This window comes from Musca domestica, unplaced genomic scaffold (genome assembly GCF_030504385.1).
Source record: "Musca domestica strain aabys unplaced genomic scaffold, Musca_domestica.polishedcontigs.V.1.1 22, whole genome shotgun sequence".
Taxonomy (NCBI): domain Eukaryota; kingdom Metazoa; phylum Arthropoda; class Insecta; order Diptera; family Muscidae; genus Musca; species Musca domestica.
Window position 1 is genome coordinate 12,014,011 of NW_026712262.1, and position 18,663 is coordinate 12,032,673.

Consider the following 18,663-nt stretch of genomic DNA (forward strand, 5'->3'; position numbering starts at 1 on the left):
CCGAAGAGGAGTCTGATTAAGAGAACAGCTTGGTAAATGCGGGTGGTTCTTTTCGAACTTTGCAATTACCTTGAGGTTCATCTTAATCAGAATCTTCTCTCTCTCCGTTATCTGCGCGGGGTCTTGGCCGATAATTTTTTACAATAGTTTACCGACCTTTTATAGCCCCGCTTTGCTTTCGCCTCCTTTGGGTCGGCGCCATCATGAGAGGTAGGGTTTCTGGTAGGATCCCCGCCAGTACCTACATTGATGGCGTCTTGCCGATCGAGGTTGGTAACATCGGAAGTGACCGACGATGATCCCTCCTGGATTTGGGACTCTGCGCAAGTCTCGCTGGGAGTGTTCTTGGTGGCTTTTTGAAATGACTTACCACTTTCAGACGAGGAAATTACCGTGATGTCAAGTTCCACATCCAAAAGTGGTGAGTCATCTCCAAAGCCAGAATGAATACTTTCCTGACTGAGCCTTAGCGTTTTTGTCTTTTCCAGGAGGGCGGACAATTGTTCGCTATGTCGCTGAATATTGTCGGGGATGACGTCACTGTAATTCAGTATAGAGTATAGAAACAATTGTTTGCTATGTCGCTGAATATTGTCATGGATGACGTCACTGTAATTCAGTATAGAGTCGTCCCCTCCCGAGTTGGAAATCGTGTCCTGTGGCCGGTCCTTGGTCGTTGCTTCCTTGGAAGCAATAGTGTCAGTGGTGGTAGTTGGGGGTTTGTTTTTATTTAAGTAATTATTCTTCTCCATATTAAAAAGTCGAACTTGGAGGAAACGAAGTCCACCATGGCATAGCCTCCCTACAATGGCAAGGACTGGGCAACTAAGCCTGTTACCCACTGAGGCGCCCAGGTATCAGTAAGGCAACCGTACGAATACAGTCGGTACCCTGACTGCAAGCCGAAGAACACTGATGGGCACGGTTTACGTAACACCCCAGCGTTAGGGGGTCTTATTCTTCGGTAGACCAACACCGATCACTGGATAGTTTGAGGCGTCAGTTGTTCGCCTCGTCGAACCAGGGATCATGGGCACTCGGATATTTGTTCCGAGACTCTCCCCCCGGTACCGTTGAGTTGTCCGCGACTGCTTATTTATTCGCAGCTGCCCAATATATCTATTGGGCGTTCCACTATCCGCAACCTGTGGACGCGTCCGGTAGCAACCAGCTATGCTTCCGATACTCGGCCGGAAAATTTTCGCGTAGCATCTTGCATCAATTGCACTTTAATAGGAGGACCTTTGAACTTACCCGCTATATCACTGAATATATCTTTATGTTTGGCTAATAGCAGCTGTTGTTGTTGTTGTAGCAGCTCATACATCTGTGTACGTTTGGTTTCCATTTTCTGACTCCGTTCAATCGGGTTCTGCCTCTAAGTCCAGTCTCAAAAAGGATGCAACCTGTATGGGTTGTGTCCATAACGAGACTGGAGTTAGGTGAGTAGGCTTGGCTGGGCAACGAAATAAGTGCAGCGTGTCATGTGGGCCTGTGCCACATGCTGGGCAGATGTTCTGCACGTCGCCGTTGATCCGGGCCCAGTAGGAATTTAGGCGGCTGCACCATCCGGATCGTAATTGAGCCAAGACTACTCGGGTTTGTCGGGGCAGCTCTCGTTCTTCAGCTGCGACGGGAGGGGGATGGTCTCCTAGCACAGTATTCACTCTATATCCTTCAATGGCTTCTGAGACCGCATTAGAGTGAATACTATTCAGTCCCGCTTGATAGGCCTGTTGATCTAGAGGCTCTCTCTTATACCTCTGTACCTCTCTCTCTAGATCATGAAGGTCTTTCCTAACGTGCCTGGGCGGAGGTTGCCTATCCACAAGATGGTGATTTGGATGGCTTTGTCTATAACACCCAAGCAGGTATTGCATTGACAGCATTTTGTTATGCTGTCGCACCGGTAAGACCTTCGCCTCCTCATGTAGGTGATCGACAGGTGTCATGAGAAGGCACCCTGTTGCGGTTCTAAGGGCGGCATTCTGGCAGGACTGAACATTTTTCCACTGCGTAGCACTGACGTTAGCGGACCACACCGGATCCGCATAGTTTACCACAGACCGGCCTATCGCGTTGTAAGAGGTCAACAAGGTTTCCTTATCAGCTCCCCAAGTACTGCCGGCCAGAGACTTGAGGACCTTGTTCCTACTTCTAATCTTGTCGCAGATAGCTGTGGTATGCGCGGACGACTTAAAGAGGCTATCGAATGTGACCCCTAGTACCTTGGGGTAGTTGGTGGTCGGAATAATAGCACCATCGACCTGCACATTCAAGGATAGCCCCATCTCCGCAGTCTATGTGGTGAAAAGTGTGGCCGTCGACTTAGTGGCGGATATCTTCATATTCCTCGCAGTGAAAAAGGCGGTAAGATCAACAAGGTAAGCGTTCAACCGATCGCAAATGTCATCAATAATGGGTCCGGACGCCACGAGCGTACAATCATCTGCGTACGTAACAATCTCTATGCCGTCTGGAGGGCGTGGAATTTCAGAAAGGTAGAGGTTAAACAGTTCCGGAGATATCACCCCACCTTGGGGAACTCCCTGTTTAACTCTACGGATGCTCGACTTCTTGTTTCTGAATTCCACGTACGACTGGCGTCCACACATGTAGTTTACTATCCAACGTTTCAAACTTGGCCGGAGGGTGGTGCGTTCAATGTACTCGAACAGTGTGGCATGATTGACTTTATCAAAGGCTTTTGATAAATCAAGTGCCACCATAACTGTTCTATCGCACGGCCTGCTCTGGTTGAGACCTCTACTGGCATGTGTGGAAATGGCGTGTAAAGCTGTTGTTGTGCTATGCAATTTCCGGAATCCATGTTGATGATCGGCTACTGAGAAACACTCTCTTATGCTGGGGAGGAGTAAAGCCTCAAGCGTCTTTGCTACTGGTGACAAAAGTGATATCGGCCTGTATGAATCACTTTTGCTGGCATCCTTGCCTGGCTTCAGTAGCGGGACCACCCTGCCCATTTTCCAGGCATCGGGAACTACTAGGGTGGCTAACGACAGATTGAGAAGCTTTGTCAGATACTCAACTCCTGGTTCATCCAGTTGCTTCAACATCACCATTGAGATTCCGTCAGGACCAAGCGCTTTGGATGACTTTGCGCTTCTGATGACCTGTGCAACATCTGCCAACGTAAATTGTGGTGGTACCTCCTCGGCTGGAAGGGATCGTACACGGCGTAGTATCCTTCTCTTCGCCCTGTCACTCTCGGGGTGCTCTACAAACTGCCGGTTAAAATAACACGCGCACCTCTTCGGATCTGTCACTTTTACGCCGTTAAATGAGACAGATGTCCGATCGTCCTTTTTTCCAGGGTTCGAAAGCGACTTAACCGTTGCCCACAATTTACTCGTTCCGGTACCGATGTTGCAATGCTTCAGATGTTCTAACCATTTTTTCCGCTTATGCTCACCTACTAACCTGTTTACCTCCAGACTCTGGGGTTATTAGGGTTAGTACGGCGAAGCTCATCTCGCTCGTTTGCTAATCCCGCTGCCTCTGCTGGGAAATTTGGTCTTATTTCAGGTATTCGACCAGCAGGTATATAGCGAGCGGCTGCAGCTTTGATGATGTCCCGGAAACACCTATCTGCTACCTGAACATCAGATGGGTTGGGCAGTTCTCTGAAGCGGCGATTGGTATACTCTCTGAATTCTTGCCAATTGGCTTTCCCGTGGTTAAGGAAAGTGCGGCGTTCAGAGTCGATGAAGTCGGGTGGTCTATTGATGGCGATAATAATGGGGAGGTGGTCTGAGCCTAGTGAAATGACTGATTGCCAAGTTACGTCATTCGTCAGACCTGGGGACACGATGGATATGTCCGTTGAACTGTGGCAGTCTCCCCTTATTCTGGTGGGCGCGTCCTCATTCACTGTGCAAAACGTGGAGCTATCGATTTGCTCAGCCAGCGCCATGCCTCTCTGGTCATTACCTAGGACGGAATGCCATAATTCATGATGGGCATTGAAATCCCCTAGCACCAGACGGTTATTGCCTACCAGTAGTGAACTGATATTAGGCATATAACGCGGGGCACAGCTATTTAACGGCGGAATGTACACGTTGAGCACCTCTACCTCGGCGGTTCCACACTTGACCGCTACCCCCATACATTCCATGTACGGGTCACTAGAGTCAAGCTCAGGCGAGATAGGTCTGTACTGGACAGAGAGAGGAACGCTAATCCTCCACCTCCACCTCTGGAGCGATCCTTCCTCAGTACGTTGTATCCATCACAACTTTGAAGCCTGCAGGTGGTACTCAGCTTCGTCTCCTGGATCGCTGCGACCTTGATGTTCTTCCGACTCATAAAGCTTACAATTTCGTTAATCTTACCTCTGAGACCATCACAATTAAATTGGAGAAATGATGCATTATCCGGAACCTGAACAGCAATGTGTGGCGTCAACTGCTGCGTAGGTTGCTGTTGGGGAGATTGCGGGGGAGCCTCATATTGCGACGACGATGAGGACGCCGAAGATGAAGACTCACTGGGGTCTACATTGACGCAGCAGGAAGCAATGTAGTCCCTATCGCTATACTCCTGTATCCGGTTTAGGCCGGAACAATTCCGGAAATGCACCCACTCCATGCATCCGTTGCATCTCACCGAAACCGATCTGTGGTGGATGCGATTACGACAAACGGAGCAGAACCATGGTCCGGGGTTGGTCTCGATCCCGGCTCGGACCAAGAGAATACGGAGCAAACATTGCTCCGTTGCTAATGTTGCTCCCACATCAGAAAAATGGACGAACACGAACATGTATTTGCTGGGTTGGCGGCCCCTGGTCGGAGATATGTGCCTCCGAGTCAATCCGGTACATAGAACCGGCCGCCGTGGGATTGAGCAGCTGATAGCAGCTGTAGTCGTTCAGAAAGTATGGGTTTTTTACTGCTATAGATGCTATCTTCTCTCTTGTCGCTGCTGATAACTCCGTCCCCTTGATGCTTCTATTGGGTCTTGGAACAATTTGGGAAAATTTACTTCTCGAGCAAAATGTGCGATCCACACACGGCCACATTATGTGTCAAAATGGCCATCAACTGCGTATAAATTCTGCCTACGACTGGTTCTGCCTAAAGATACATTCAGCACGGTACGTCTATGCACGTATCGACGGTCCGCTTTCTTTAACACTGGTGACTGCTTTATGTTCTTTAAATTATCCAAGCTAATAATACTGCAAGTTGCACCCGTATCTAGTTCCATATCCACCTTCTGGCCGTCTATCTTCATTGTGACCATTTTCCGATCGAATGGCCCTTATGTTCTGACTGTTGCAATCTGAGACGTATGTGCCTCCTAGTCCTCATCTGACAACAACGACTACTCTATCTGCTTTATATTTAACTTGCACACTTTACTTATGTGGCCTACCTTGCCGCATGAAAAACACTTTGCGTTCGTGAATTGACAATCCTTCCGTACGTGTCGATCACCGCCGACTTCTGCTACACACCATTTTTCGTCTTGACAGGTGTAAATCCCAACTTGCATGTTGGTTTTGTAGTAATATTCTCACCTGTATTTACTACACCCGTTGATAACTGAGTTAACTTCTTTGCCGTGGCACACTCATATGCCTCCGCAAAACTTTTTGGTTGCTTAGCAATAATCCCGTCACAAATATTGCGAGATTTCACTCCAAATATCATCTGCTCAATCAGCATCCTATCCAGTAAAAAAATTTGCCAACTATTCCCCTACATCTTGGTGTATCTGTCGAAATCTGAAACTTTCCGCATAAATGATTCTCCTCTCGTCGAAATGATTTATCAATGTTGTTTTGATTTCTTCATATTTCATCGTGGCCGCGATTTTTGAACAGCCTCCGTCGCAGCCGTACGAATTGCATTTGCCAAGGAAGAAAAAACTGCATTGAACTGCTCCTGGTTCATCGTGCCTGTCTACTTTTGACACCAATATTGTATACTCAGTTTTAATGTAATTCAGTTTATTTCATTAAGAAAGATTGTGATGTTCAAGTTACAAGAGTAAACTATGAACTAATAACTAAAGAATATGTAATGGAGAATGTTAGTGAAAATAGGGTTGCCACCTGGCAGATAAAATAAAAGTGATATCAATATCGAGTTTACATATATAATAATATTCAAATTCGAAACTTAAAAAAAAGATAAATCTGTAAAAAATGTAGCTAAAATCATCAAAATACCGAATATATTGGGGTACCATTATATGACGGCCATACCAAAACGTGGACCGGCACAGACAATTTTCTGTCATAGGCTGTAGTATCCATTACGAACTTCACACACCAAATTTGAAACAATTCCGGTGAATAATGTCGCTAAAATCATCAAAAATGTATGTTTCGGGGTGTTACAAACGGAATGGCATACTTAATATACCCTCCATACTGTGGTGGAGGTTAAAAAATCGAACATTGTAACAGCAATGACATCTTCCTGACTTATCACATTAACAATAGCAACATGTAGTTTTCGCATTTATTGTCGATGTCAATTGATCGCTATTTCCATTAGATTCGTAATTTAGTACGTCCTTTCATGTTTTTTGCTTTATCATTATCACACAAATACTTTTTCCTTTTATGCATACATAGTACATACACATATACATTATAAAACTTAATAAAGCAAGAGTTTTGACTCTTCCCAAGAGGGTTTATATTTGTTTCGCTTTTCTGGAAACCCAATCGGAGGATTCTGAGTAACGACTAGGACATCCTCTGACCTATTGAGCTAATACGTCCATATAATGAGACTCAGTATAAGATTGTATATTTGTCTCTTGGAAATTTCCTCTCTATAGACCACATAAAATTTGATTTACTTAATATTTAGGAGTGCTCGTTTGTTGATGGATCTTACTTTTGCTTGTCATTTTTTCCAAGGGACGAGAGTTTATTTGAAGACTTATTTTTTTACATTACATTATATCCAAATTTATGTTAGGCAAATTTTTTGCGTCAATTCTTTGTTTATAGGAGAGAGGGGTAAGGAGAATGGAAAAAAATGGCTCGTACTGGCAATTCAATTATAAATTAGAAAGGGCAATGATAAAAAAGTAAGTTGCTGAAATAATCGCCCTGCTTGTATAGGTTGAAACATCGGAATAGACGGCTATACCGTTAAAAGGTGGGGTGTCACGGTTCCAGATGTCCCTTTTGGGTATATGGATATCCAGTGATTCGAAACTATGCCTAGGTGATATATAATCACTGGTTATATTCCGACCTTCTATGTTCTCCACATTCTTAAGAATGACAGGGCACTCTGCAGGGACTGCATCCGCCATTGGCCTAGCTGACAGCATGTTCCTCTACAAAAAGGGTTTTAAGTTGAGTCGATGATTGGGATGTCGAATGCAGATTGGGGTGTGCTCCTTAACGCACCTGTAATTAGTAACGATTCTACTCTTTGGACTTTATAAATACTTTTGCTAAAGGTATTTTTGGCTAAAGATTGCTACCTCTTCATAATTAATTGATTGATTCATATAGCAATTTGATTATATGCGGCATAAGTCCCCAGCTCTTCCATATGGATTTTTTGTAAGAATAAAGTGCGATTAAGCCCTATCATCGCCCGCTCCTCAATATTCCTTTTTCAATTTAATTTTTTGTCAAGGACGTTACCGATACTTCCATTGAAAAGCTTAACCTAACTCTATCCAGCAAAAGTAACGAAAAATCTGGGATTTCCGGTTTCCTTGTAAAAAGTGCAAGCACAGTTTTGAATTGGTTCACACCGTTCGTTCCCATCTAGAATGTTTATAACGAGCTCCCTGTCACGACTTCTGTTCTGTCATGTTCCAGATCTTTTAGTATGTCGTTTATCACCTGAAGCCAGAGTAACGGTGGCTGAACACCTCCCTGTGGGGTACCCCAAATAACCGATTTTCTAATAGAGAACACCCCGATTCTTGTGTTGATGATTCTGCTACTGAGCATAACATCAATCCACTCAATTAGGAGTGGTGGTATACCAAGTTTTGTAAGGGAACCATGAATTGCCTCAAGTGTGACATTTTTGAATGCCCCTTCTATGTCAAGAAAGGCTGCCAAAGTGAATCAAAATTCATTCAGATTCTACTCCACAAAACTCACGATGTCATGCTGCGCTGTTTTAACAGATTTGCCTTTCGTGTAGGCATGTTGAGCAGTGCTTATCGAGGTCAAAGGTAGATATTATTTCAACATCTATTAGTCTCTTCAGTATTTTCAATAGAAAATAGTAATAGTAAAACAGTAAAGACAAGCTCCTTCAGTCCATCTTCGAATAGCAGCCATCGGCTGTAGCTGATTTTACCTTCCGGTTCAGCCTTGTCGATGATTGCTACTCGAAGATTGACCGGGTAGATGGTGGTATACTAAGTTTTGTAAGGGAACCATGAATTGCGTGAGATTTTTGAATGTCCCCTCTATGTCAAGAAAGGCTTCCAACGTGAATCAAAATTCATTCAGATTTTTCGCTCATGCTGCGCTGTTTCAACAGATTTGCCTTTCATGTAGGTATGTTGAGCTGTGCTTATCGAGGTCAAAGGTAAATATGATCTCAATATCTATTAGTCTCTTCAGAGTTTTCAGTAGAAAATACGAAAGACTGGAGGGAGTAGAGAATCTGTTCACGGCGCTGGGAAAGAAAGGGGCAATCTCATCGTTGGATCCGATGCCAACGTCCACCAACGAATGCAATCCCACGGCAGCGGGTTCTACGACCCAGTATGTACATGTTTGCGAGACTACAGTGATGATAGGACCTCTGTCACTTTCGAAGAAGTAATGGTGACTGATCCGAAGAGGTGCGCGGAGTATTCCAACGGACAATATGTCAAGCACCCCGAGAGCGACAGGGCGAAGCGAAGAGTACTAAGTCGTATCAGATCTCTTCCCATCGAGGAGGAACCACCACAGTTTACGATGGTTGATGTTGCAAATGTCATCCGGGGCCCAGACGGAATTTCAATGGTAATGTTGAAACAGCTGGATACGCCGGGAGTCGAGTACCTAACGAAAGTTCTCAATATGTCGCCCACATAGTGCCCGAACCTGGAAAATGGGCCGGGTAGTCCCGCTACCGAAGCCAGGTAAGGATGCCAGTAAAGGCGAATCGTACAGGCCGATTTCGCTTTTGTCGCCAGTAGCTAAGACTCTTGAGGCTTTACTCCACCCCAGCATTAGAGGAAGCTATCCAGTTGCCAACCATCAGCAGGAACAAGATCCTCAAAGCGCTAGCCGGCAGCACTTGGGGTGCGGACAAGGAAACCTTGTTGACCTCTTATAACGCGATAGGTCGGCCTGTGGTCAGCTTTGCGGCTCCAGCGTGGCCCGCGAACTTTAGTGCTAAGCAGTGGAAGCACATCCGGACATGCCAGAACGCTGCCCTGAGAACTGCGAAAGGGTGCCTTCTACATGAGGAGGCGAAAGTCCTTCCCTTATGCTTTCGTTGCAGTACCTGCTTGGCTGTTACCATGAGAGTCATCCCAACCATCATATGGTGGATACAACTTCCCCACGCAGGCGTGGCATTAAGGACATACACGATCTAGAGAGGGAGGTCAAACGCTATAAGAGAGAACCTTTAGATCAAGAAGCCTATCCGATGCAGTCGCGGATGCTATTAGCAGTTACAAAATGAATGCCGAAACACTTACATGTACTACTGCTACTACAACAACCAACGTATGCGATTATGCATCATTCATTCTGCTATAAACTTAATGGTTTTATTTTTTATGAACTGTCGAAATTTTTGGAATATCGATTTTTTAAAAATTTCTGTAAAATTGATCAGAACTGTGGAATTATCAAATAAAGGCATTCTATGCATTATGCGTATGCATCATTCATTCTGCTATAAATTTGTTGGTTCTATTTTTTATGGACAATCAACATTTTTGGGATATCGACATTTTCAAGAATTTCTGTAAAATTATTCAGACTTGTGGAAATATCAAATAAATGCAATAAATGACGTTCTGTTGATGGCGTTAGCGAATCCGCATCATTCATTCTGCTAAAAGTTATTGGTTCTAATTTTTGTGGACAATCAAAATTTTTTGGATACGACATTTACAAGCATTTCTGTAAAGTTGGTCAGATATATGGAATCATCAAATAAATTCACTAAATGTCGTTTTGACGATAGTGTATGCGATTCTGCATCATTCATTCTTTTATAAACTTATTGTTTCTAAGACATCTTTAAGGAGCTCCTCTACTTCGTGGCCAGGTGGGTCAGGTCGCTCATACGGTAGGTAGAGAGAAATGAAAATGAGAACCCTCTCGGATTTAGATTCCATTCTCGCCACCGTAACGTCTCCTCCACTGTAGTTGCTAAGGAGATAAGATTTAAACTACTTTTGGCAACAATACACATCCTTATCTTATCACCATTGGAGACCGGGTAAGAGACGTACTGCCACTCCCTAGTCCAATTACCCTATTATTGTATATACAGGGTTCCTGAACCAGTGCTATGTCTACTTCAGCTTTCGTGAGGGATAGGAGGAGTTCGGCAGCAGTTGCTTTGCAGTGATGCAGATAAATCTGCATGATGCTAAGTAGCTGCTGTTTTCTTTCTCCTAATGCAACGGCGTTATCCGAAAACGGATCCAGTCGGCGCCGAAATGCAATTTTCCCCCACGAGCTTGAAGGTACTCCTGGCCATCCGTATCCATAGATACTTTGATGACCAGGCACCCTCCTTCAGTGCTTGAACTAACAAGACGCCAGTTGTCTGTTCTGAGGTTAGGGTTTTGCTCGCCCAGTATTGTCAGGATGCGTGATCCACAGATGGTGGTGGCACCCAAGCTGTCAATACCTTACGGGAGGGGATGTCCTTTAAGGTCACCCTCTCCACTAAAGACAAGCTCCCTCAGTCGATCTTCGAATAGCAGCCATCGGCTGCAGCTGATTTTACCTTCCGGTTCTGCCTTGTCGATGATTGCTACTCGAAAATTGACCGGGTATATGGTTTGAGAACACTTCCTTTTCCGCCCTGTTTGGCTTGCCGGTTGTGACTTGACCTCCGCCTTGTGGACCTTAAAGCTTGAAGGGGCGGTTTGGTCACGGCCGACTTGCTGACGGACGGAGTGGAAGTTGTAGGTGTAGGCTGAGAAGCCGGGGCCGTAGATGCCTTCATGGCCTCAGGGCGTGTTTCCTCCGTAGACCGACCTCTCTTCAACGCTGAGCGTGAAGAGTTGTCAGCTTCCTTTGGAGCTGCCAAGGCTGCGGCTATCACGAGCTCTGGTTTCTTGACCTTCCTGTTTCTGCGCTTCTTGGCAGGTGGGTTTGACTCAGCAGTGTCAGCACTAACCACCTCCGCGTGAACATCTACCGGAGTTGTTGATAGCTGATGGTAAGAGAGCTAGAAGAACCTGATTAAGAGAACAGCTTGGTAAATGCGGGTGATTCTTTTCGAACTTTGCAATTACTTTGAGGTTCATCTTAATCAGAATCCTATCTCTCTCCGTTCTCTGCGCGGGGTACTGACAGCACCTACGTTGATGGCGCTTTGCCTATCGAGGCTTGTAACATCAGAGGTGACTGACGATGATCCCTCCTGGAGTTGTGTCTTTGCACAAGTGCCGTTGGGAGTGTTCTTAGTGGCTTCCTCATCCGAAAGTGGTGAGTCATTTCCAAAGCCAGAAGGAACACTTTCCTGACTGAGCCTCAGCGTTTTTGTCTTTTCCAGGAGAGCGGACAATTCTTCACTGTGTTTGTGAATACTGTCATGCATGACGTCACTGTAATTAAGTATTGAGTCGTCTCCTCCCGAGTTAAAAATCTAGTCCTGTAGCCGGTCCTTGGTCGTTGCTTCCTCAGAAGCAATAGTGTCATTGGTGTTTGTTGGGGGATTTGGTTCGACATGGTCGACATTTTGAAGAATTTCTGTAAAATTGTGCGATTCTGCACAATTCATTCTTCTGTAAACTTATTGGTTCTATTTTTTATGGACACTCAACATTTTTATGATATCGAAATTTTTAAGAGTTTCTGTAAAATTGGTCAGATATGTGAAATTATCAGATAAATACATTAAATGTCTTTCTGACGATGGCGTATGCGATTATTCATCATTCATTCTGCTATAAATTTATTGGTTCTATTCTCTATATCTGAAAGTATCAAATAAATGCTTTAAATGTCATTCTGATGTTGGCGTATGCAATTCTGCATCATTCATTCTGCTATAGACTTATTGGTTCTGATTTTTATGGACAATCAATATTTTTGGTATATCGACATTTTCAAGAATTTCTTTAATATTGCTCAGACATTTAATATTGTTCTGACGATGGTGTAGACAATTTTGCATCATTCTTTCTGCTATAAACTTAATGGTTCTATTATGATATATTTTCTTACATCTATATTTTCAAGAATTTCTGAAAATTGTTCAGACGTGAGGATGTCGACATTTTGAAGGATTTCTGAAAAATTGGTCCGAATGTAAAATTTTAAAATAAATGCATTAAATGTCGTTCTGACGATGGTGTATGCGATTCTGCATCATTCATTCTGCTATAAACTTATTGGTTTCATTTTCTTATGGATAGTCAAATTTTTAAGGATATCGAAATTTTCAAGAATATTTGTAAAATTGTTCAGACACGCGGAATTATCAACTAAAAACGCAAAGTGTTTTAAGTGTCGTTCGATGGCCTATGAGATTCTGCATCATTCATTCTCCTATAAACTCATTAGTTCTATTTCTAATATGTAATATTTTTTGGATATCGACATTATCAAGAATTTCCGTAAAATTGCTCAGACGTGTGGAGTGATCAATAAATGCATTAAATATTGTTCTGACGATGGTGTATGCGATTCTGCATCATTCATTCTGCTATAAACTTATTAGTTCTATTTTCTTATGGACAGTCAAATTTTTAAGGATATCGACATTTTCAACGATGGCCTATGCGATTCTGCATCATTCATTCTGCTATAAACTCATTAGTTCTATTTTTTATGGACAATCAACATTTTTGGGATATCGACATTTTTGAGAATTTCTGTAAAAATGTTCAGATATGTGGATTTATCAAATAAATGCATTAAATACAATTCTGACGATGGAGTATGTGATTCTGCATCAGAGGGCTGCAACGAGTATGAAAAAATGCAATCATACTCGGTTTCTTACATGATTTTTGTTGATTCAGTCGTTTGATTTAATCTGAATGAAATAATCTTTTTCGCATCGCATCGGATCGAATTGAACGCTCAGTTTGAATCACTTCGCTTACAATCAAACATGAGTGTTCTAGAGCGTATGATGAGTTCAGCTACATGAATTGATCGAACACATGAATTGAAGTGAGCAATCACAACTGTGATTTTTTTCTTTCAATCGCGTTTCGAACACAAAGCTTCGATCAATTCATGTTCTCCTACAACTTTTTTGTTTCGCATGAGCAACTCGAATAAGCACGTTACATCTGACCGAATGTTTGAGTTTGATTGTATTTCCACTAACTGTGGTCAAGCCTGCTCAATCGTACTAATTGCAGCTCTCTGGTGAGCACACATTTACATTTTTTTGTGAACAGGTAGAACGTTTTATGATGGTGTTTACAATGTTGCTGTTTTTACTGCTTATTCATCCTGTATCCTATTGCTTTTTAGATGGGACATAATTATGGTCCCTGCTAACATGCAATAACCATTTCTTTTCCAAACGCCCAAGTCCAATGAAACACACCGGGCAGTAAGAAAAAATAAACACTGAACACTTTACATGCCTATTTACATTTTATGAAAAATATACACCATTGTGTAAAGAAAACACTTTTATGCAAAAGTACCTGGATTCAAACGAGTACCACTTTAAACTACAAACTCCAGTAAAATCGGTAGGAGAATGGTTGGAGCTGTTATATGGGGGCCATGCTAAGACGGGAGCCTATATAGACAATTTTATACAACGATTGTAATCTATAGCGAGCCTTTAATAACATAATTTTTAGACAAACGCGTAGAAAAATGCGGTTTAAAACCATCAAAATGACGAATATTGGGGGGTACCGTTATACGGGGCTATACGAAAACGTGCTGCTATATGTACAATGCTCCTCCATCGGAGCTACAACCCACACAACAACCTACATATATCACTTTTTAGACAAATCCAATGGAAAGTGTGGCTAAAACCATTAAAATACCGAATGTCGGGATGTACCTTCATATGGGGGCTATAGCTATAACGAGCTACAATACCAATTTTTAGACAAATTGGTGGAAATATGTGGCTAAATCAAATAATGTGAGCTGTATCGTGATTTCAATGAGAAGGACATCGTTAAATCGACTTAGAATTTTATGCGGATCATGAATATCCTCCTTTCCAAGATGAACCATATAAAAAGTGTAGATCATAGTAAAAACTGAATAATAAATAAATCAAATAACGGCAAACCGAAGAAACAAATATAAAAAAATTAAAAAAACTTGTAGACCAGACATTGCATTTAAGGTACATTATTGCACTTAATGCTCTTTCTACGAACATCTGATCGAACTCTTTCTTTAGATGACAGTTTTTTCCAGTAGTTACATGTATCACTATAGAGTAAACACAATTATTAACTTCGCTAACGCACAACCGGCAAAATGAGCGATCGCATTTATTGTCATTTGAGATCGATTGTCAAAAATGATTTCAATGCCAACTTAATGAACGTTCGCTGTTGTGTGCTCGCGCTCGTTTGTAATGTGTGTGCGAACATTCGTTTGATAAACGTTCGTCTGGTAAAGAATTTATCGCGTTAAAATACAATCGCAAAATAAGCTTAAATGAGAAGATCGTATTTTAATCGTTCGCCAGCGAATTTTTGTGCCCCCTGTAATATTCATTCAACATTTGCTCCTTTCGTTTACTTTTCCAGTAACATGTACTATGTAGCATCATAGTTTGCAACATAATTCGATTTTTTCTGTCTCAAGACGAAAAATTACTAAAAGTAACCACCAACTAACATAAAAACTTATGAAGCTTATGAAAATAATGGTTCACAAATTGCTTTTACATGTATTATTTTCCTCTTTCTTCATCAGCTCAGTTTGCAATTTAGTACTTTCAAGTGCTTTCGCTCTCACTTACTGGATTTTTGGGTAAACAAGAAGCAGTAACAATTTTTATAAATTATCGAGAATCGAACAATACATTTTATGAAAAAGATTTTGTCTTGCTGGATTTTACTAAACCTTTTTATACATTTTTACAGTATTTTTGAGTATGTTGAGTATATGTCTTATGAATGTTATTCGATTAGCTATTTTATAAACCATATTATTTTCTGCTTTTTTAAATATTGTATTTTTTTCTGCACTAACAAGTAATCGTTTTTGGTAAATTAGATATATTGTGTTAAATATTTGCATTCAAATACCTATTTTTCTTTTTTATTTTAGGAAAAACAAGATTTCATTCAAGCACACAACCTTGCCGGAATTCAAGATATTTCAGCAGATAAGATGAGTGAATTCTATAAATTTTTTTTGGACAAAAACAGAAAGTTACATGTTTTATACAACTTTTCGTGGTATTATAAAAATTTTGAAATTCTAATTTTAGCTCTACAAGTGGAATGTGCAAATATACTTAAAACTTTAAAAAAGGAGGCAAAAAGCAATGTAATTAATGTATAATTTTACTGTTCAGTTTAATTCTTTAAAACAAATTGTTTGCATACTTGTTTTATTAATCAAAGAATAAAGGAAAAATAAATTAATGTATTTGCGGGGATCACTTCTTACCCTTGTTAAGAAGCGCCGTTCCATTTCATGGTGAATAGGAGAGATGAATCAGAAGTCCAAAAGTGAGTAGTAAGCAATACTTATGCTTATATACTATAATCGAATCGAGAATCGAGATTTGTGGAAATGTTATAAATGTTATATATATATATATACATATATATATATATATATATATATATATATATATATATATATATATATATATAATATATATATATATATATATATATAATATATATATATATATATATATATATATAGATATATATATATATATATATATATATATATATATCACAACTCATCAGATAATATGTAATATTTTTGGGATAATCGTCACTATCAAGAATTTCTGTAAAATTGCTCAGACATGTGGAGTGATCAAATAAATGCATTAAATATTGTTGCTGACGATGGTGTAGGCGATTCTGCATCATTCTTTCTGCTATAAACTTATTGGTTCTATTGTGATCTATTTTCTTAAATCGATATTTTCATTTCAAGAATTTCTGTAAAATTGTTCAGACGTGTGGATGTCGACATTTTCAAGGATTCCTGAAAAATTGGTCCGAATATAAAGTTTTAAAATAAATGCATAAAATGTCGTTCTGGCGATCGTGTAAGCGATTCTGCATCATTCATTCTGCTATAAACTTATTGGTTTCATTTTCTTATGGATAGTCAAATTTTTAGGGATATCGACATTTTCAAGAATTTTTGTAAAATTGTTCAGACGCGTGGAATTATCAAATAAATGCATTAAGTGTCGTTCGATGGCCTATGAGATTCTGCATCATTCATTCTGCTATAAACTCATTAGTTCTATTTTTACGGACAATCAACATTTTCGGGATATCGACATTTTCGAGAATTTCTGTAAAATTGTTCGGACATGTGGATTTATCAAATACATGCATTAAATGTAATTCTGACGATGGCGTATGTGATTCTGCATCAGAGGGCAGATCAAATCAAATAATGTGAGCTGTATCGTGATTTCATTGAGAAGGACATCGTTAAATCGACTTAGAATTTTATGCTGATCCTGAATATCCTCCTTTCCAAGATGGATGATATGAAAAAGTGTAGATCATAGTAAAAACTGAATAATAAATAAATCAAATAACGGCAAACCGAAGAAACAATATAAAAATAAAAAAAAACTTGTAGACCAGACATTACAGCGCAAGTCTCGCTGGAAGTGTTCTTGGTGGCTTTTTGAAATGACTTACCACTTTGAGACGAGGAAATGACCGTGATGTCAAGTTCCTCATCCGAAAGTGGTGAGTCATCTCCAAAGCCAGAAGGAATAATCATGGGCACTCGGATATTTGTTCCGAGACTCTCCCCCCGGTACCGCTGAGTTGTCCGCGACTGATTATTTATTCGCAGCTGCCCAATATATCTATTGGGCGTTCCACTATCCGCAATCTGTGGACGCGTCCGGTAGCAACCAACTATGCTTCCGAAATCGGCCGGAAAATTTTCGCGTAGCATCTTGCATCAATTGCACTTTAATAGGAGGACCTTTGAACTTACCCGCTATATCACTGAATATATCTTTATGTTTGGCTAATAGCAGCTGTAGTCGTTGCCGTTGATGTTCAGAAAGTACGTGTTTTTTACTGCTATAGATGCTTTCTTCTCTCCTGTCGCTGCTGATAACTCCGTCCCCGTTGATGCTTCTATTGGGTCTTGGAACAATTTGGCAAAATTTACTTCTCGAGCAAAATGTGCGATCCGCTCACGGCCACATTATGTGTCTGGCCATAACTGCGTATAAGTTCAGCCTCCGACTGGTTCTGCCCAAAGACACATTAGGCACGGTACTTCTATGCACGTAATCTTGTGTCCCGTAAAACTTGAAAATCGCCGGTCCGCTTTCTTTAACACTGGTGACTGCTTTATGTCCTTTAAATTATCCAAGCTAATAATACTGTCAGGAGCAAACCAGTTTCTAGTTCCATATCCCCTTCTGGCCGTCTATCTTCATTGTGACCATTTTCCGATCGAATGGCCCTTTTGTTCTGACTGTTGCAATCTGAGACGTATGTGCCTCCTCGCCCTCATTCTGACAACAACGACTACTCTATCTGCTTTATATTTGACTTGCACACTTACTTATGTGGCCTACCTTGCCCGTACGTTGTCGATCCACTGCCGACTTCTGCTACACACCATTTTTCATCTTGACAGGTGTAAATCCCACTTGCATGTTGGTTTTGTAGTAATATTCTCACCTGTATTTACTACCCCGTTGATTAATTGAGTTTAACTGCTTTGCCGTGGCACACTCATATGCCTCCGCAAAACTTTCTGGTTGCTTAGCAATAATCCCGTCACAAATATTGCGGGATTTCACTCCAAATATCATCTGCTCAATCAGCATTATCCAGTAAAAAAATTTGCCAACTATTCCCCTACATCTTGGTGTATCTGTCGAATCTGAAACTTTCCGCATAAATGATTCTCCTCTCGTCGAAATGATTTATCAATGTTGTTTGATTCTTCATATTTCATCGTGGCCGCGATTTTTGAACAGCCTCCGTCGCAGCCGTACGAATTGCATTTGCCAAGGAAGAAAAAACTGCATTGAACTGCTCCTGGTCATCGTGCCTGTCCACTTTTGACACCAATATTGTATACTCAGTTTAATGTAATTCAGTTTATTTCATTAAGAAAGATTGTGATGTAAAGAGTAAACTATGAATAATAACAAAAGAATATGGAATTGAGTGTTAGTTAAAAAAGGGCAATCTGGCAGATAAAATAAAAAGTGATGTCAATATCGAGTAACATATAAAAAATATTCAAATTCGAAACTTGAAAAACAAAACAAATCTGTAAAAAATTTAGCTAAAATCATCAAAATACCGAATATAGGGAGG

At 41.1% G+C, this 18,663-nt stretch overlaps 1 protein-coding gene across 1 annotated transcript in view; it reads left to right on the top strand.

Moving 5' to 3' along the window:
* Positions 1 to 15,751, top strand: part of LOC131802646 (COA8 family protein CG14806, mitochondrial-like) — a 45,001-nt gene extending 29,250 nt beyond the window's left edge. Inside the window, exons 3-4 of the mRNA XM_059123033.1 lie at positions 15,428 to 15,531; positions 15,591 to 15,751. Coding sequence (XP_058979016.1) covers positions 15,428 to 15,531; positions 15,591 to 15,621 — 135 coding nt within the window. The 3' untranslated portion in view covers positions 15,622 to 15,751. The remainder of the gene's footprint in view (positions 1 to 15,427; positions 15,532 to 15,590) is intronic.
* Positions 15,752 to 18,663: the final 2,912 nt, after the last annotated feature.